This window comes from Lepidochelys kempii, chromosome 1 (genome assembly GCF_965140265.1).
Source record: "Lepidochelys kempii isolate rLepKem1 chromosome 1, rLepKem1.hap2, whole genome shotgun sequence".
Taxonomy (NCBI): Eukaryota; Metazoa; Chordata; order Testudines; family Cheloniidae; genus Lepidochelys; species Lepidochelys kempii.
The window spans coordinates 35656942-35677912 of record NC_133256.1 but is presented as its reverse complement, the minus strand read 5'-3'; the positions used below and the strand labels follow the sequence as shown (position 1 = coordinate 35677912).

At 42.4% G+C, this 20971-nt stretch overlaps 1 protein-coding gene across 1 annotated transcript in view; it reads left to right on the top strand.

Annotated features, from left to right (window-relative positions):
* The window catches only part of ALKBH8 (alkB homolog 8, tRNA methyltransferase), a 79162-nt gene extending 59604 nt beyond the window's left edge, over positions 1-19558 (top strand). The window contains exons 11-12 of the mRNA XM_073338719.1: positions 16866-17015; positions 18845-19558. Coding sequence (XP_073194820.1) covers positions 16866-17015; positions 18845-19414 — 720 coding nt within the window. The 3' untranslated portion in view covers positions 19415-19558. The remainder of the gene's footprint in view (positions 1-16865; positions 17016-18844) is intronic.
* Positions 19559-20971: the final 1413 nt, after the last annotated feature.

The following is a 20971-nucleotide window of genomic DNA, read 5'->3' as shown; positions in this document are numbered from 1 at the left end:
GAAAGAACTGATTTATAAGCAGGCATGTTTATGCCTGACCCCTCTAGCCTGAAAATAATTATTAGTCCACTGGTATGTCAAGTACATTGCAATCTTTCATTCCTGACTGAGCGCTCTCCAGAAAGAAAAATCTCCACATCTAACTAGAGAGAAAAAGTTCTTCAAGTGATGGTCCCTCTGTGTATTCCACTCACAGATATGTATGCACACCGTTGGGGTCAGTTAGTGGCTTGCTCCTTCCAGCTAGTGATGTCCACATCAGTTTTCCTAAGATACACTTTCAGTGTGTCTTTGTAGCATTTCCTCTGACCCCCATGGGATCACTGACCCAGGGTGAGCTGAGAGTAGAGGACTTGTTTTGGGAGGCGAGAGTCTGGCATCAGCACAGGACGTCCAGCCCAGTGAAGTTGGTGCATGAGGATCATTGCTTCAATGCTGGTGACATTGGCTTCAGCGAGGGTGCTGACATTAGTTCAGCTATCTTGCCACTTTACACAAAGGATTTTCCAGAGGCATAGTTGGTGATACCTCTCCAAGCACTTGAGGTGCTGTCAATAGGTCATCCAAGTTTCCCATCCATGGAGGAGTGTAGGAACAACAATTGTCTTATCGACCTGGATCTTGATGTCCTGCCGTAGGTCATGATCTGTGAAAACTCCTCAGATTAAATTTCCCAAAGGAAGCACTTGCACACTGGATCCTGTGCTGGATTTCACAGTCGATTTTTGCATTTTGAGAAAGTTGGCTACCGAGGTAGCAAAAGTGCTCAACTGTCTCCAAAGTCTGACCCTCAATGGTGATATGTGGTGGATCATGTGCAAGGCCTGAAGCAGGTTGATAGAGCACTTTAGTCTTCTCAATATTGAGTGAGAATCCTAGGCTTTGGTAAGTGGACTCGGTCCATTTACTCACCAGACAAAGACACCATCAATGCCAGAATAACAGTCCTGACCAAGGTCATGGCTTCTCTTGCCTGGTGCACAACCCACCACAGATGCTTCCCTCTTAGGTTGGGGAGCCCACATGGACAGTCACACTGCACCATGCACCTGAACCTTCTTGAGAGGCCAGATGCATCCCAACCTACAGGAATTAAGGACGGTACATCTAGCCTGCAATGCATTCCTTCCACTCATCTGATTCCACCATATCCAGATGATGTCAGACAACATGATGACTATCTTCTACATAAACAAAAAGGGGGGGACAGGATCCCTTTCTTTGTATGTAGAACCAATAAATTTATTGAATTAGGTACATTAGAAACCACATAACTCTCTTGGCAGTATACAGTCTGATGTGCATAACTCCCTATAGGACAGTCTCAGCAGATATTTTTACATGGAACACGAATGGGGGATTTATAATTCTGTCCTGAACAAGATCTTCATTCTGTGGGGACATCTTCACTTCACAGGTGAACAAGTAACTCCCCCTGTACTGCTCCAGAGTAATGCTGGGTCAGGGCTTCAAGAGCGATTCCCTTCTGCTACCTTGGATGGACCACCTCAGATATACCTTTCCTCCCATCCCATGAACACCACAAGTTCTGCCAAAGATTCGTCACAATTAGATTCCTGAAGGGACTCATTAGAACTTTCCCACCAGTGGTGAAACCAACACTACAATGGGATCTTAGTATCATCCTTTCAATACTTACAGACTTCCTTTTGAACCAATAGCTACTTGTTCCATGTCCCATCTCTCAGTGAAAGTTGCCTTCCTAGTTGCCATCACATCAGCCAGAAGTCTGAGTAAGCTCGGAGTGCTCATGGCAGATCCACCATATACCACTTTTCATAAAGAGAAGGTCTCTCTGCCTCCACCTAAAATTCACCCCTATAGTAATTTCTGAGTTTCACATGTATTAAACCATCCACTTACTGGTATTTTTTCAAAACCTTATGCTTCTGGTGAGGGAAGAAAGCTTCAATCTCCAGTCATCTGACATGCACTAGGGTTCCATCTTCAGGTAAAAAGCAATTAGGAAAACACCTAGAGTATTTATCACCTTAGGGTAACAATCAAGATGTCAAATACTGTCTGTGCAGAGACTCTTTAAATGGACCTCGGACTGCCTCATCCTTTGTTACCAACTAGTATGTATCCCCCCCCCACCCTTGAAGGGGATGAGAGCCCACTCCACTAGCATGCAAGCAACCTCTACAGCATCTCTATGAGATGTATCTCTGCTAGATATATGTAGGGTGGCTATCTGGAGCTCTATCCATACTTTTGCAAAGTGTTATGCCTTACTGTAGATGCAGCTGTGGGACCAGCAGTACTACAGACCTCTACTGCAGATACAGCTGTGGGACCAGCAGTACTACAGACATCCATGCCATCTGAATCCTAGCACCTGCCTCTGGTTTGACTACTGCTTACTAATCTCCCATGTGTGGAATACACATAGGGACCAACACTCAAAGGAGAAGAGGAGGTGACTTACCTGTCACTGAAGGTTCTTTGAGATGTGTATTCCTGTATTCCTACCTGTATTCCAGTGTCCACCCTTCGTCCCCTCTGCTGAGGATCATGACAGGATTCATGATAAGAGAAGGAACTGGAGAGGTGTTGTTCCACACTGCCTCTTATGCCCTTGTTAGGATTCCCTCCCCACTCTGAACTCTGGGCTATAGATGTGGGGACGCGCATGAAAGACCCCCTAAGCTTATTTCTACCAGCTTAGGTAAAAAACTTCCCCAAGGCACAAATCCTTCCTTGTCCTTGGATGGGTACTGCTGCCACAACCAAGTGAGTTAGACAAAGATTCAGGGAAAGGACCACTTGGAGTTTCTGTTTCCCCAAAATATTCCCCCAAGCTCCTTCACCCCCTTTCCTGGGGAGGTTTGAGAATAATCTACCAACCAAATAGGTAAACCAGGTGAGCACAGACCAGCCCCTTGGGTTTTTAGGACACTAAAAACCAATCAGATTCTTAAAAAACAGAACTTTATTACAAAGACAAAAAAAGTAAAAGAAACACCTCTGTAAAATCAGGATGGAAGGTAATTTTACACAGTAATAAGATTTAAAACATAGAGGATTACCTTTTAGGGAAAACTTCAAAGTTACAATAAACCTCCCTCTTAACACAGGGAAAATTCACAAGCTAAACAAAAGAGACTCTAACGCATTTCCTTGCAATTACTTACTATGTCTGTAAGTTTAGATGAATCATTCAGTAGGAGCTAGATGACTTGCTTGATCTCTCTCTTTGTCTCCGGAGAGGACACTCAAGCCCAAAACAAAAACCTTACCCCACAGATTTGAAAGTATCTTCTCACCTTATTGGTCCTTTTGGTTAGGTGCCAGCCAGGTTATCTGAGTTTCTTAACCCTTTACAGGTAAAGGAGGGATTTTATGCTACTTAGCTGTAGGTTTTTGACAGCCCTCAGTTCAGAGCAAGAGGAAAACAATTGCACATGTGAAGACCTATGGGCACATCTTACTAAAAATCTCTGGACTCAGGCACATGGTGCACATGTGGACTCAGGTGTGGAATACAGATCGGGACAACACATCTCCGGTAACCTCCAGTTACAGGTAAGTCACCTCCACTTTTTCAAAGACTCAGGTCAGCTGAGCACAGGACGGACTCTGGTTTGTTCTAATAGCTAAGGGGTGGGCTATAAGGAACAGATGTCACAACTGGGATGTGGATGGTCTGACCTACTAGTCAGAGCTGGGGTTGGGAGTCAGGTCAGGTCTGATACCAGGATGTCAGTGTCTGAGACAGGCCAGAGGGCAAACAGAGGTCAGGAGGCAGGTAGGGTCAGGTTACTGGGAGATCGGCAGTAGGAGCAGGTATCTCAGGGGAACAGTCAAAGCACGGGGAGTCCAGTTGCATGGACAACTTCCTGTTCCTGAGCTGGATTTATATAGATGCTGTGAACCAATCAGGACACCTAGCAGTCTCCCAATTGGATTCCAGGACTGGGGTCCTCTGTAAGAGTTCAGTTCCTATTCTGACAACAGTTAGCCACTAGGCTAGCCTAGCAGGCCACTAGGGGCAGGTTGGAGCTTGGTAGTGCCGACATGCCCTGTGGATCAAGGATCAAGACTCACAGTCACTGATGTATATTTTGCAAAATTAACAGATGACACAAAATGATTAAGGGTAGTCAAGGCTAGATACGAATATGAGGAACTTTCAGAGAGACCTAAGAGAGCTTGGTGACTCAGCAGCACAGTGACAGATGCAATTGGTTGACAAATGCAAGATAATGCAGATTGGAAGAAATAATTTAAACTACTCATAAGTGTTATATATTCTAAATTAACTCTAACAATTCAGGAAAAACACCTGCGTGTCCTTGGGGACAGCTCAATGAACACATCTCAGGGCATGGCAATAGTAAAAAAAAAGCCAACAAAATGTTAGATTATGTAAAAAATGAGAGAGAATTCTAATGAAAATAGATTCATAGATTCATAGATATTTAGGTCAGAAGGGACCATTATGATCATCTAGTCTGACCTCCTGCACAATGCAGGCCACAGAATTTCACCCACCACTCCTAAAAAAGACCTCACACCTATATCTGTGCTATTGAAGTCCTCAAATTGTAGTTTGAAGACCTCAAGGAGCAGAGAATCCTCCAGCAAGTGACCCGTGCCCCATGCTACAGAGGAAGGCGAAAAACCTCCAGGGCCTTCCAATCTGCCCTGGAGGAAAATTCCTTCCCGACCCCAAATATGGCGATCAGCTAAACCCTGAGCATATGGGCAAGATTCATCAGCCAGATACTACAGAAAATTCTTTCCCGGGTAACTTGGATCTTACCCCATCTAAAAACCCATCACAGGCCATTGGGCCTATTTACCATGAATATTTAATTACCAAAACCATGTTATCCCATCATACCATCTCCTCCATAAACTTATCGAGTTTAATCTTAAAGCAAGATAGATCTTTTGCCCCCACTACTTCCCTCGGAAGGCTATTCCAAAACTTCACTCCTCTGATGGTTAGAAACCTTCGTCTAATTTCTAATCTAAATTTCCTAGTGGCCAGTTTATATCCATTTGTTCTTGTGTCCACATTGGTACTGAGTTTAAATAATTCCTCTCCCTCTCTGGTATTTATCCCTCTGATATATTTATAGAGAGCAATCATATCTCCCCTCAACCTTCTTTTAGTTAGGCTAAACAAGCCAAGCTCCCTGAGTCTCCTTTCATAAGACAAGTTTTCCATTCCTCGGATCATCCTAGTAGTACTATAATGCCACTCTGTAAATTAATGGGATTCCCTCCCTGGAATACAGTGCTCCGTTCTAGTTGCCCTATCTCAAAAAAAGACATAGCAGAAACATAAGAGGTCTAGGGATTGGGGATTAAAATGAATACAGGCATCGAGAGACTATGGTATGAAGAGAGACTGAAGATATTAAAAGTGTTTCATTTGAGGAGATCAATATGGCCCCAACTCTGTTCATGTTTAAATCCATGCATGTTTGGGGTCCAGGAGTAGGTAGATCAGGCACTTCTGTTTACCCATTTTCATAATGTGAGAGCAAGAGGCCGGACCATGAAATTGAAAGGTGACCCTATTTAAAATTGATACACACAGTCCATAATTAACTTATGGAACTCATTGCCACAAGGTACCACTGCTTAACAGGATTCAGAGTAGGATTAAATAGTTCCATAGCTAATGAGAATTTTTTTTTATAAGTGATATAAACCTCCAGGCTTCAGAACATAACCCCTATCACCTGGTGTTTAGCTTAGGAGGATGTTTATCCCGGGGTAGTTTATGCTATAAATGTCCATTAAGGTGTTTTTATGCACCTTCCTCTGAAGTGCTTGGTACTGGCCACTGTCTGGGATTGTATACTGGACTAAATGGAGGGCTGTTCCTATGATTGTGGGAGCATACCAGGAAGTTGGACATGCATATATTTTGGTTTGTGCCCATAGTTTATTTTGTGGGTGCAAATTTGTGTGAGAGTTAGGCTCAGCCCTTCTGAAAATATAGCCCTTAAAGGGATTTTGTACCTGTTTCCCTGAAGCATTGCTGCACAGTCCCACAGGAAGTAGTTTAGAACATGGGGCAACATGTAAGCATTATCTTTAGTGGCAGGTGCCGTTGGGGTTCATTATAGACTGGTGCTTCATTATAGAATTATTGTGCTGGATTCGTCAGCATGCTCTGCCCTTTTTACTCCAGGGAGAGGATGCAGCTGTCCCTTGTGTCCCTGCTGGTGCTTATTGGGCTTTTGCAGTGAGTATGTCTGAGCCCGATCACATTTCATACATTGTTTTAGCCCCATTGACTTGGGTCAGATATGAGTGTGAACTGAAGGGTGGGGGGGAATTTGCAGAGTACACTTGTTTTGGCAGGTGAAGTATCAGGATAACAGGATTGGTCTGTAGATACTATTACTCCTGGGGGAATTCTACACCACTACGCAATGCAGAATTTTGCAGAAATTAATGTTTTTTGTGCATAATTTCCTTTCCCCCACAGAAATGGGCTGCAGTGTTGCTGGCTACCACCAGGGGCCACTGGACCTGGCAGAGCCCAGCTCGCACATAGAGGACACTGCTGAGAAACAGGAACTGGGTTGTCATAGCGGTTTCTTTAACTCTCAACTCCAGGGAGAATTTTTGTGTGTGTCTGTATTGTTTCAGACATACTTGCTGACAGGTATTTTGAAATAAATTACCAAAATAATTTAAACCTCGGTGATTATGTAGTGTTATTTTGAGAAATAAACTTTGCAGAATTTTAAAATATTGTGTGCAGAATTTTTAAGTTTTGGGCACAGGATTTTTAATTTTTTGGTGCAGAATTCCCCCAGGAGTAAGAAACAGAGAATAAAATCTTTCCTCCATTTTTCTCCCTTGACTGAGGGAGGTATTTGACCCAGCGTTTTTCTCAGTAATTGTGGTCTGCCCTTACAGGACAATACTTATTCGTTCCTTTTAAAAGGTCTCTCTGTATTCATAATGCCTATTCAGAACTCTCAGCCCAGATACTCTAGGACAGGATACAGTGACACATCGCTGAGAAATTGAGTTATTTTATTAAGGCACACAAATATATCAATGCTACTGTGCCGCCTGAAGTATTTTGACCTGCAGATATTGGAAAGTAAAGAGAAGGAACTGAGACAAGTATTTTCTGCGTGTAGGCAGTGTGCTGTAGAGGTTTCAGTACATTTTTAGAAAGGGTACTTTTAAATAGCAGCTCTAACAGCAATTCAAAGTTAAGGTACGTTTCACGGTGTTTTAATCTTTAGGCACTGTCTGAAAATGTCCCCACAGCTGTCTGTGCTATTGTGTTTGCTTGACTTTCTTTAGCTGATTACACAGAGCCTTGTCTAGGCAGGTATTATTGTGTGACAATGGAACCAGCATGAATTCAGGCACACTCAACAAAACCAGCTATGCTGTAATGGCTGTATTATTCTGTTACAATAGAGGACACCAATTGCATGACAATAAGAAACTCAGGTGAAGAATTTTGAGTGAGAGATGGAATCAGAGCCTCATTTAGTTAGGACAGAAACTGACAGAAGATTGTGCATCTGATAAAATATGAGATCCCAGTGTTTTTTTGGCTCACATGGGTATTTCATTGTTGTAGTATATGCAAAGGAGCCAGAGGAACTGATTTTCACCAAACAATTCCCTGGGTTTTTTAGCTGGCTTTTGTTACATTTATGTCATTGTTTTTAAGTACGACTTTGATATCTATGTCTAGGGCTTTTGTTTTCTTATAATGCCGTATTTCAGCCTAGACCACTACAATGACCTAAGTTCAAAGCCCACTGAAGTCAATACAAAGACTCCTATTGAATTCAGTGGGCTTTGGATCTGACTCCAAGTTTTCAGCATGCCAAAGCAGGGGTGGTCATGTGTGAATGCACATGGGAAGGTACAGCATCTCCAAAGAGCTACAGCATAAGCTTCAAGGGCATTGTAGCCTTGCATTTTCAGAGTTTCCATTTTTAATTGGGATGACACATTGATGGAAAGTGCAAACAAACAGTGACTATGTGAAAGTGTATCAAGTAGACCTTGGCAAGAATATTGACATTAATGAGAACTGTGGTAATACATAAGATGTAAAATGGTGGATTTTAGTGTAGCAAATTTGCACTTTTGTAGCAGCCCCTGTCCAAGGATCTCAAAGTATTTTACAAACTTTAATTAATGATTTACTTAATTTAAGTATTTACTTGGCACTTATATAGCACTTTACCTTTTCTGCAGGGAGACATGGGTCTCTTTCTCCCCACTCCTTTCTCCCTCCCAGTCTAGGATCAGCCAGGATTTGGAGTATCACATAAAATGTGCTGTTTTTTCAGAAAGGGGAGTAAAAGGTTTGGTGCATTATTAGTGCAAGTTGGTGGAAGTATCAGGGCTCCATTGGTTATGCTGTCCTCCCAGAGGAGATGGCATTTCAGTGAACCTGGTGACATGTGAAAGCAGATAGGAAGAACTGACTTACAAAGTATCCCTGGAGCCAGTTCTCTGTGTTGGGTAGTGGTCAGACAGTGCTGACTAAACACTGGGCAGGCAGTCTGTTCTGGGGAGCCTCCATTGCCCTGCTCTCTCAATAAAGAGTAACTGAAGGGGTGAAAGATCTTGAGGTGGGGTGGCTGGGGGCTGAAGAGCTCCAAAAGAACAGGTGAGCAAGAAGCACAAAACAAGTGAACATATTGATGTATATGAGTTGATTCTGATATTATGCTAGTGAGAGATGAACCTCCCGTTTTAGACGCAGCATATTATTTCCAAAGGCATCTTGGTTCTGTGCAGTAGAAAACAAAACACTACGTGAAAGAAATCCTAAAGGTCTGACTCAGACCAGCTAAAGCAAGGGAATTTTTCTCTCTTGCTGTGGCTGTACTGTCGTCTTTCTTGCTCTGTGTGTGTGTGCGTGCATGTGCGCACACTTGCTAGAATGTAATTTGGTTCCTCAAGACTCTCATGCTATTAGTTATAGCTGAAATGTTTCTCTCGGGAGCCATATAATTTCATTTGGTGGTTGGATTTCAGAATTAGATGTTGTTCTCTCTATCTGCGTCTGATGAGTTGAATCAATCAGGTTCCAAGAGACTGAAATGAACTAATTCCACTAGGTGGAGTTAGTTATAATGAGGTAAAGTACAAAGAATATATATAATGATGGGATACTATGACATACCGGGGCACAATCCAGATTAATGAGTAGCTGTGTCACCCTGGCTCTGTAACCTGGGGTGCCCTTTACAGTGCCTTGCTACTACAGCCTCCAACCTGGAGTGCTCACAAACAGCCTCTGGCATGTGTGTCACTCCCAGCTATGTCTGTGCATGCTGTAGCCAGCCAGTCTCACTGTGACTCTTACCAGCCTGGGCTATGTGGTAGGGTGACCCCAACATACCCCTAGACCCAGATCTTCCCCCAGAAATGTCTGTCCTGTACTGTCCAGCCCTCTCCTGGACAGTACAAATATATTAAATCTGCTATTCCTTTAAAGGAATAATATGCCATTTTATTATTTTAAATAGCTATCCAGACACTTCAATTTAAACACACTGGCTGAGAGAAAGCAATAAAACAAGTTTGTTAACTACAAAGAGAGAGAGATTTTAAATGAGTACAAGTAATGAGGCGTAAAAGTCAGAATGGTTACAAGAAAAATAAAGATAACATGTTTACTAGTATCTACTTAAGAAACTAACTGAGTTGCAAAGCAGACTTTCTTACCACATGCTCCAGCAGATTACTGACCAAACTCTCAGGTCTGGACCCCTCCAGAGTCCAATGGGTGTTTCCTTTTGTCTTCTCAGGTGTGACGAATGAGGTGATAGGGAGAAAGAGAGAGGGGTGTTTTGGGGTGTCTGCCCCTTCTTTTTATAGTCCTGCCCCGCTCTGAGAAGCATTTCCAGCTGGGAGCAAGGCTACAGGCAGTCTGGTGAAGAAAGGAAACTCCATGCTGTTTCTTTGCTAAGACGTAGATTTTTGTCCTTGCTGCCCCCTTCCTTGCCAAAGAATGGCCACTTAGCAGGGAATGGTCCATTAGCCTTGTTGACACCTGGCTGAGGCGTCAGCTTGCCCTTTGTCTCCGAGGAATTGGTTTAGCCACTTCCCAGACTTATCTGGGAAACATACTTCAGTCATGTTTTCAGCTTATGTTCATAACTTTATATACAGCACTGCTATGTGCATGTTGCTGTATCATTGATCAGCAAGTCATGAGTTTTTAAATGATACCTCACAAGGCATGCCTTGTACAGACATTATTACAACAACATGTGGGGTGTATTCTGTCACAGCAACATAATAGTGTTTTTTCTATCTCTACCTAATCTTGGCTGAGGACTTAGCCTCTCCCAGGTTGTGATGGCATTAATAGTGTCTTTATTTAGCATCTTTTGTCCCCATGTTCCATTCCATATGACTTTACTAACTATATGCTATTAGAATCCTTTTACTCACCACTGAAATGCAGCCATCTCTGGATGAAACCATGGCAGCTGGGCTGCTAGAAGTCCAGTAGTGACAGTAGGGGCTGCCAGAAATGCTTACAAATCACTGCTCTTCCCATTTTTCTCAATCCCCACGTTCCTTCCCTATAACTTCCCTTTTATTCTTCCATTTCTCTCTTCGGTCTAATGGGTTACATGGTCTGCTCCTTAGCAGCACTGCTCATCCATAGCCCACATGTGGCAATTTAAGTGACTGAGAACTTGTTTATGATGGGGTTTTACCTGCCCAGCTACAAACCCCAGTGCAGATATGATTTTTGCCAGTGCAGCTTATTCTGGTGTAAAACAGAGTTGGATATGCTACTGTAAACCATGTCTACGTTAAGTGGCTTGCCTTGGTGGAACTGTATCACAGACTGAAATTGCAGTGTAGCTGAGGCCTTAGAAAATCAAGGAGACCCTGAAACTGCAACTAACGAGTGTCTAAAGATTACAACCCTGGAAGTATTGTGCAGAAATGCAATGCTTACATTAAGTGGTTTTTTGCAAGCTACGAGAGAGAAGCAGCAGCATCCATTGTGGAACTCCCTGTGGGCCAGTGTTCTATTCACAAAGAATAATGGAAAAAGGTAGGAATGTGTGTGCCACAAAGGCAGCCATTAGGGGATTGCTGTCTAAAATAAAACCACTTAAACCTGAGATGCTAGCCTCCTTCAAGGAAATAATAAAAGGTGTAAAACTCCTGGCTGCTAGCATGATTAGACTTGAGCTATGCTCAACTGAACATTCAGCTACAGTACCTGACACAGATAAGAGACTTCAGGTGGTTCCAAGCAAGGAGCTTGATTTGCTGAAATAAGATTGAAAGGATTCCCAAAACGGATAAGAAAAGGGGGAACCTTAAAAATACACAACTTACCTAGGGATGTGATGGATTCTCCATCACTTGAAATATCTAAATTGAGATTTAATGAATTTCAAAAAGAGATGCTTTTGCTCAACCAGAAGTGCTGGGCTTGATGCAGGAATCACTCGGTGAAATTCTATGGTCTGTGTTTTGCAGATCATTCTAGGTGATCATACTGGGCCCCTCTGGCCTTAAAATGTATAACTATATATGGAAATGCTGCAGAGAACTCCTGGGGAAAGAGGAAGAAACTCCTATGCATGTAGACTGAGCACGCCATGTCCTGTGGACACAGCTGCAAGGTCTTGCCATGGGGATATGGTTATCTTGCTGCGTGAGAACCAGGGTCATGGCTGGTCTGTCAGCTAGCAGCAGAGAGCCTCTGAGCCTAGGCTCATGGGAAGCAACAGCCTCAGGCTCCGTGGGGTTCATGCTGTTGTGATAAAAATAGCTGTGTAAATAGCGCTCTTAAGTTGTGGCTCAGGCTCTAAAGTCCATCCCCTGCCCCAGGTTTCAGAGCTCACGCTGCAGCGTCTACACCGTTATTTTTAATACAGTAGCGTGAGACCCAAAAGCCTGAGTCTCTCGACCTGGGCTTGGAGTCTCACTGCCACAGGCTGCGTGGACGTACCCTTAGTGAGAATTGTTAGAGAAGGACATGCCCTGCTGAAACTCTGGGGAAAGAAAAGGAAGGTCAGCGGCATTACCAAAACACCTGTGTCAGGTCAACGTAAAAATAGCACTGGGGTTTTCCCCCTAAACTTTGGTTTTCCTACAGAGATTGCATTTAAATTCTGAGAGATGTGGCCGAGGGTGAAAAATCCTGGAAAGAGCTGGGGTTCCATCGCATAACGCGCCACAAGAGGAAAGAAATGAGACTAGCAGAAGTGGTAGTAGGTCAAGCCCCAGAGGTCTTCCAAAGAGAGCATATAGTGAGAACCAGAAGAGGAGAAGGATAAACAGGAGGTGAAGATGCTGGCTGAGGAACTAACCAAAGACTCCAGGGATTTCCAGGACTATTATTAGTTATCTAGGCTGTGATGGCTCAAAAAATGGGTTAGGTGCTGCACAGACATGCAAGAGGAAGACCATTCAGTAACTTACCATTGTACAGCTGACTGATATCTTCACTCATTTTTGTCAGGTTCCTACCACATTTTTGGACACACAATAATAATTCCTTCCTTTCCCCACTGTTCCAGAAAATAACAGTGAAGACAGCATCCCTTGCTGAACAAAACAATATTTAAAAACTTATCTTGACAAAAACTAAAATGCTCCCTGTTATACGTAGGGCATTTTCTTAATTATTTATTTTATTTTTAATCAGAGAGCAATGTAAGGGAGAGGGTATGCTAGATGATAATATGGGACACTTCTCTGACCCTAAAATTGCTTTGTGAACATGAAGCTTCACCATATCACTCTGATGGTGAAGTGATATTTTTCCCTAGCTCACTCCAGCAAGTCAGTGACGAAGCTGGGAACAGGAGCCCAGAGTTCTGACTCTCTGTCTCTGGCAGTAAATGCCAGACAACATCTCACAAGACAAAACTGCCTTTTCACTATGGAAAAAAAATACTCATAAAAATAACGGGCCACTCCATTGAACTCACCCAGTTTACACTTGCTGAGGATCTGGCTCATTGTTTTTAAAAGACGTAAGCCAATGTGTATTTGTTTTGAAGTGATACAGTATGTGTATAGTTCTCACACTGTAACATATAAAATGCTGGAATATCGTAATTATTCTTTGATAACTATATATAAAAAATCATCCTGTGCTAATCCTAGTAAGGATCTTAAACTTGCTTAACTCCTGTAAGAGACAGATTTATGGTGGTTCTCTGTGTTCAGTACTTATGCATATACACACAGGTTCTATCATAATTACATTAAATACAATGTTATATTAAGCCTAGTGAACCTTTTGTAGATCCACTGTGCATTGTAACCAACATGTTTCAAGGTCTCCTTGATCATCACAAGATACAGTCTTTTTGTTTTGGGAAGTGGATTCACTTTAATAAGTATGACATTATAAGTAAGCCTGACTTCACAATTATTTCATATAATTTAGATGCAAATTAGGACCTGACATTCTGGCTGTCATGTGATTTGTTCTTCTCAGTTAGTTTCAGTTCACTGGATTTCATTAGTGTACAGTGTGGTTTCTTTCAAGGTCATTTCTGTGGCTTTTATTTAATTCACACTACCAAGCCCATTTCTACTGTACAAGTGTAGGGCCAAATTGTCCTTAGGTGTGAGTGGGTGTATTGTGGGATAAGATCCTACTGCAGTCAGAAAGTGATTAAAGAGCTCCTCTGAGCACAGTCAGTCCTAGCTGGGTATACCTGTGAGGCCTGTCAAACGTGGAGGGGGCAGCTCCTTAAAAGGGAGGATCCAAGTCATAGGCACTGACTCCATGGGTACTCCAGGGCTGGAGCACCCATGGAAAAAAACCCATCAGCTGTTTGGTGGGCTTTGCTGATCAGCTGTTTGGCTGTGGATGGGAGGGGCCGGAGCAGGGGTGGGAAGAGGCAGGACGAGGGTGAGGCTTTGGGGGAAGGGACGGAGCAGGGGTGAGGCCTCAGGCGGAGCAGGGGTGTAACACCTACCTGGACAGAAGATCCAGGCACCTGTGATCCAAGCCCAGTGCAGGGTGGCACTCAGAGGAAAGCTGGAACCATCCAGTGTAGGTAACTGGGCATGCTCAGATTCTGCCAGCCCCTGTAGGAATTTGCAAAGAAGCCTTAACTGTATTCTCAAAAGCTAAGCTATATTGAACCCAGAAAATGTGATGGTATTATGGATAACTCAGCTGTTTCTTACACTCTCTCTCGATATAGTAATTTTTACAAATTAATGCAGCAGAGATTTTTTTAAATTTAAACTATGCTGTCACCTTTAGTAAATTGATTAGTCAGAACACGTGGTTTCAAAAAGAAAAAGAGTACTTGTGGCACCTTAGAGACTAACCAATTTAGCTGTAGCTCACGAAAGCTTATGCTCAAATAAATTGGTTAGTCTCTAAGGTGCCACAAGTACTCCTTTTTGAGAATACAGACTAACACGGCTGTTACTCTGGAACACGTGGTTTGCTATTCTTCTCCCATTCCGCCTGACTTAGAATTCTTTTTGTTTCAAAGAAAACAAACACTGCCAGCAAATATTATTTAGGAATCTTGTTTTCCATTATCTTCCTATTGATGATTATTTAAAACAAAAATAAATTTAATATTCCCAGCCAACATGCATTTGGACTATATTTTGGTAACATGACTATTAAATTCAATACAGGTGGCAGACCTGGAAATCAAAGAGATGCATGCATCACTGCAGGATTGTTTTACAGAAGGACCTTGCTGATCGCGGATTTATTCTTTTGATGTAAGGCATGTAAAAGGATGTTTGTAGATGCTGTTTCTCTTCACTCTTGACTTGAATGCAAAGGGAAGTACAAACTAAGTAAATACCATATTATGAAATCTGCCCTAAGACTGACCCTGTGGCCCATCTCCCTTGGTATATACTGTGACTCTGTTAAAGTTACACAAGGGCTGAACATTCAATTCTAACCCTTGTATTTGTGATGATATTTTGGGGCTGGGATGTGTATACCTACACATTTCACATTTCCGTACTCAAACAGAAACTACGAAGTGTCGATGTGTATTGAATCTTTATAGCAAATACTATAGCGACACGACTGGCACCACCAGAGTTAGAGCTGAATTGCTTTGTTCCATTAGAAAATCCAACTATGGGGAGTTCAGTATTTTAGCTGTTTAAAATTTTATCAGACAAAAAGGTGGCATCTGGGTGCCAAATCCTGGCTCCAGTGAAGTCAGTGAATGAGAGTTTTACCATTGATACTACAGTTGACCTGTTGGATATTACCCACGTTTTTAAATACCTAAGGGGTTACTAGTCAGACACAAGGTGCAGAGTGGTTGGATTATAAGTAGCCAATTAACAGTTCCTGTGGTGAAGGACTGTGTGCAGCTACATAGGTACTTCTCCCTGTGTAAAGCCAACAGCTGGAAGGAAGAGGAAGAATATCAGGAGCAGGACAGAACTCCATTCCCCCGTTCCTGTCTACCTGAAGGACCAAATGTCAGTAATGTAAGTTGGAGCAGTGTCACAGAGGCCCATTGGTGCCAACTGGCAAAGGGTTTTCTGTTCTTTTCAAGCAACTCATGTCTCAGATATGATAAACTCACAACACTTAATACACCACTTCCATGGTATTTATCCATACAGGACAGCATGTGAGATCTCTACTGAAAACTTATAACTTATCAATATTCATAATCATTGAAAGATGCATGTACAGTAATATTTAAGGCATAATGTAACTATATTGAAATGATGCCTTATAGATTTGGAGTAAAAGTTAGTCACGAGGGAATCAGATGACTTGGTGATGGCCCATTTAAGCAGAAGGGAGTTATCACCTCTCTGTGGTTAGTCTGTGGTGGTCTAGCTTTGCCCCATTTCTGAATAGTGAATGGAAAATCACAAAAGACAACTGCAAACAATTGAAACCACTTTGAGGTAAAAAGGGAACATTATACCAGACCAGAAATCACCCTGGTTGTGAGTAAAGACAAAAGACTGATTCATTATATCACAGGGTGGAGAAAGACACTTTGCATCCATTCACTGAGGAGATATCTTGGGGGCGGTGGTGTCATGAAAAGTTGGATCCTGGTTCCTGAGAAGCCAGCCAGCTCTGCAACAGACTGAACTTTTGGGGTGGAGAAAACCTATTTATTAAATAGGAAAGGTCATTAATAAGCACAGACCCTAATTTGCGTTGTATGATTTTGTTTTCTGTTGTCACCATTTGTTTCCATCTCTCTTGTCTAGTAGAATCCCTGTTCTTTCTTAAATAAAGCTTCTTTTGTTATAAGTGCTCACAAGTGCTGTGCATTATACAGGATATATAGGTGATATAAGGTAAAACTGGTAAAGTGGGGTGCACTGTTCCTTTGAGAGCAGGGGATGTGGGATTTCTGTGAGTAGCCAGTGTCGGGATGGATATCACAGGGGAATATTTCAAGGGAACAGGGGCACATCGATTGTTAATCTGCAAGGTAAAGACGGGATTGGCATAGCCCTGAGGAGAGTGTTTGAGTGCCTGGCAGGCTGGTGGTGTTAAGGAGCAAACCCTCAGCTAGCACAGGCAAGGCTCCCTCATGCTGGAGGCAGGAAGTAACAAGGTGGTTCATAGCCTGGGTACCTTGAGAACTATCCCAAGCAGTCCCAAGGCTATTTTAGCTCATGCTTTTCAGAATCAAGGGTCCATAAGCAATAATTGGAGAGTTCAGTACCCCACAGGCCAATTTTAAATGAGCAGCAACAAAAAAAATAATTTGGACTATTTTTTTTTCTCCCTTTAACTAAAACTTATTTTTTTTACTAAAATGTATCCAGTGTAGTGTCTGAACAGAAGAAATTGATGGAGCCATTCCTGTAACTATCTTCCTGTGAAAACCAGCAGTTTAACAATACCCTTTCTGTTACAGATTGGCTGTGATCGTAGCCAAAACCTGGTGGACATCTGTGGAGAAAAGAAATTCCAGGCTTTTGTTTGTGACGCATTGTCTGTGCCAGTTCGAAATAGTTCTTGTGATGCCTGCATCTCCATTGCTGTAATCCACCATTTTTCTACAGCAGTAAGTCCACTCACATCTGTAGATCTCACAAGAGGTCACCAGCTTGTCCCACAGGAAAGTGAATGGCAAAAGAGGATCTCAAAAGAGGAGAGAATGTGGGAGTGTAAGGAAATGAGAGGGAAAGAAAAGAGGAGAAAGTACAGATAGGGAGGATGAAGGCCTGAGGGGATGGATATAGCCACTTCATCCCTTCTCATTCCTTTCTCTTCTTGTCTCCTGCAACTCCTTCCGCCTCAGAAACTTCCAACACTTTCCCTACTCCCTGGCATTAAAAGGATCATAAGGTGAAGAGATGTTACACATGGGGTGGTTGATAAGATTGGGCTGTGCTGCATCTTGATGTTGTTATTATATAGATTTAATATTTGTTTAGATTATTTAGAATGTAAGCTCTTTGGGGCAGGTATCATCTCTTTGCTCTGTGTCTATACAGTGCCTAGCACAATGGGGCTGATGCCTCTAGATACTACTATAATACAAATATAAATAATAGTAATAATTTGTATTGCAGTAGCTCCTAGAATCATCCTTCAGAGATTAGGGTGCACGCACTGGACACATCAAGTAGAGTCCCTGCCTCTAAGAGTTTACAATCTAAGCAGATGATGAGAAAGATGTGAAGAAGACAGACAAAAAGGAAGGAGGACACAGTAGACAGAGAAATGACTGAGTTTAGTGTGATGATCAGCAGGCAGAGCACACCAGCTAACCTGACTCACGGCTGCTCCTCCTGACAAATTGTCTTCATGTGATTTCCCCTCCTTATCAGCTGCCTTTGCTTCTCCAGTCACTTCCCATTGCTTGCTGGGTGCTGTCCTAGGTGATAAGGTTGCAATAGATCTGTATTACAACTCAAAGACTTCCTTAGACATCAGAATCTGCAGTGGTATCCCTGTCCCTGTCATTTTCCCACTCTGTGCAGACCACCATGGTGGTATTCCACTTTCTCTTAAGAATTTGGTTTGATTGTATAGTCATCTATGTTTCATTTGCTCTTGTTACAATTAATGACATTTGAGAGGAAGACTCTGCATTAGGACTCAGGAGATGTTGATTAAATTCCTGGCTCAGTCTGAGATTTTGTGCCTCAATTCTCTCTCTCTAAAGTGGGGATCACAACACTTTGTCTGTCTTGTCTATTTAGATTGTAAGATTTTTGTGGCAGGGACTGTGTGTTTGTACAGCACCCAGCAGGGTGGGGCCTGTATCTCAATTGGCGCCTCTGAGTGCTACTTGTAATAAAAATAAATAAAATCAATACAGCTGATGTTACCACATATTGTAGACAAAAAGTAGTTCCCATGTAGCTTTGGTCTAGCCCATTTGAGTAGTGGTTGACTACTTTATGAATAAAGAAAAGGAGTACTTGTGGCACCTTAGAGACTAACCAATTTATTTGAGCATAAGCTTTCGTGAGCTACAGCTCACTTCATCGGATGCATCCGATGAAGTGAGCTGTAGCTCACGAAAGCTTATGCTCAAATAAATTGGTTAGTCTCTAAGGTGCCACAAGTACTCCTTTTCTTTTTGCAAATACAGACTAACACGGCTGTTACTCTGAAACCTACTTTATGAATGAATTACTCCCCTGCCCCCTTACTCATCATCACCCACAAGTGGGGAGTATGCTCACTTCTGTCAGGCTAAGAACACATAACCAAAGAGTAGGATGGAAAAAAAATATCTCTAGTCTGTTTCGTACCTGGGGGTAGAGCAGGGAGGAATCATTTCTGTTCATTGCAGCAGTGGTGTTGCTGTCAGTTCCATTACGTTGTGTTCCTGCTTATGTACTAACTGCATATGTACTCACTGAGTCTTTTCATTACTAGGAAAGAAGACTGGCTGCTGTCTGTGAATTAGCCCGGCTCCTAAGGCCTGGCGGAAAGGCACTCATTTATGTCTGGGCAATGGAACAAGAATACAACAAACAGAAGTCAAAGTACCTTAAGGAAATGAGAGCTAGTAAAGGGAAAGAAGAGGAAATCAATACTGATGTGGCCTGGGGATTGTTCTGTGATCAAACGCATGACAATGGTAGCCAAGACTCAGCATGTTCTGACCAAATCCTTAATGACTCTAAGGATAAAGGCAGCAATGCAAAGCAGGTAATTAACTCCAAGCTGCCTGTTCATACTAACAGAACGTCCTTTCATTCTCAAGATGTGCTGGTTCCCTGGCACCTGAAAGGGGGCACTAACAAGAAAGGGGAATATGCCAAAGTCCTTCAGCTTCCAGCTGGTTCTAAGGAATTGCAAGAATTCAGTCCTGTTTTCCACCGCTATTATCATGTGTTCTGTGAAGGAGAACTGGAAGCAGCCTGCAAAACCCTGGATTGCATAAGAATTCAAAAGAGTTACTATGATCAGGGAAACTGGTGTGTGGTTCTTGAAAAACAGTAACCCGCTGAAAGAGACGCTATTTTCAGCCTAAATCTTTGCGTGTGGTAGTACTGTGCAGAGGCATTTTAAAACCCATCCTGTAGTTGTTACTGCCTTTAAAATTGTACAATAAACACAGTTATTTTAAGACATTAGCCAAGGTTAGATACTGGTAGTTGTCTCCTTGTGTTACTAAAATTATAGTAAAATTTGGTATTAACAGAGAAATTCATTTTACTTTTCACAATAGGAAAGAGAGAAGTATTAACAGAGAAATTTATTAAGTATTATAATTATAAATTAAGTATTAACAGAGGAATTTATTTTACTTTTCACAATAGGAAAGAGAGAAGGGGTGAAATTCTGACCGTGTGAAAGTCAGTGGCAAAACTCACATTGACTTTGTGAGGCCAGGATTTCATCGAGGGTATATAGTTTTAAAGACACATGGCCTGATTATCCACTCTGTTATGCCAGTTTTATGCCAGTGTAACTGAACTGACCTTGGTAAGGGTAGAACACTGCAATCCACCAGGGTAGTACTAGAGCAGAGAACCAAGGCCATTATCAGGAAATTAACTTTGGTGTAACATTATTGGTTGGTGAAGTGGAAAGAAAGTGCAGTTAGGCACTTTGGCAGAAGATGTTGATAGGACACCACACTGCTAATTTCTCATTTTCTTAGGCTTTGTTTTTAGTAATGTTTCTCTTTAAATTCTCCACTATTGACTTTCCATTGGTGCAGCTTTAGTGTTGGGAGCCCGAATGTAGACTGCCTGCAGGCATTTTAACCACTGTCATCTCTAGACTTAACAATCTATTCCCGCACTACTACTGTTAGTGGATCTGCAGTGGTAGAAACTGTAGGCAGACCCTTGGAAACCTTTCACTCAGCATCCAAATGCTACAACTCAGTATTTCAATAAGACTAAGAGAAACTAGCAATGGTATCCCAACAACATGTTAAAGGTAGATGTGAGGAGACCTGATGGTGTCAGTCCCTAATGCTAGGATGTTGGTCGTAGTAATATTTATGTTATGATGGTAACTAGAAGACCCAACTGGGCTTAGGGCCCCATTGTGTGCATTACTGTACCTCCTGAAAGAGTTTTCAGTCTACATACACAAGACAGACAGAGGGTGGAGGGTGGAGCAGAAACAGAGTCATAGAGAGGTGATTCTATGAAGTGAGCCACCCAAGGGGACACAGTAACAGAGGTGGGAGTAGAACTGAGGTCTCCTGAGTCCCACTCCAGTGCCCTAACACTGGAGCACACTGCCTTTGTAACAGTAGTATTTGTGCTATAGGGTAGCATGGGCTGTATCCTGTCTCCAGAACACACCCTTAACTCCTTTCTTTCCTAGTCCAGTTTGGGGTTTGTCCACCCCATCACAATGAGTAATAGTTGTAATCTGTGAAATTCATGGCTGTTTCAGGATAGTCTAAAGGTGTCTATACATTCTAGGCTGCTGCCATGGGCAGCTAGTATTATGATCCCTCACACTAATCAGAGGAGTCATTGGGACACCTACAGCAATACTGGTCATTGGGGTTAATATTTAGCCACCAGGGCAACT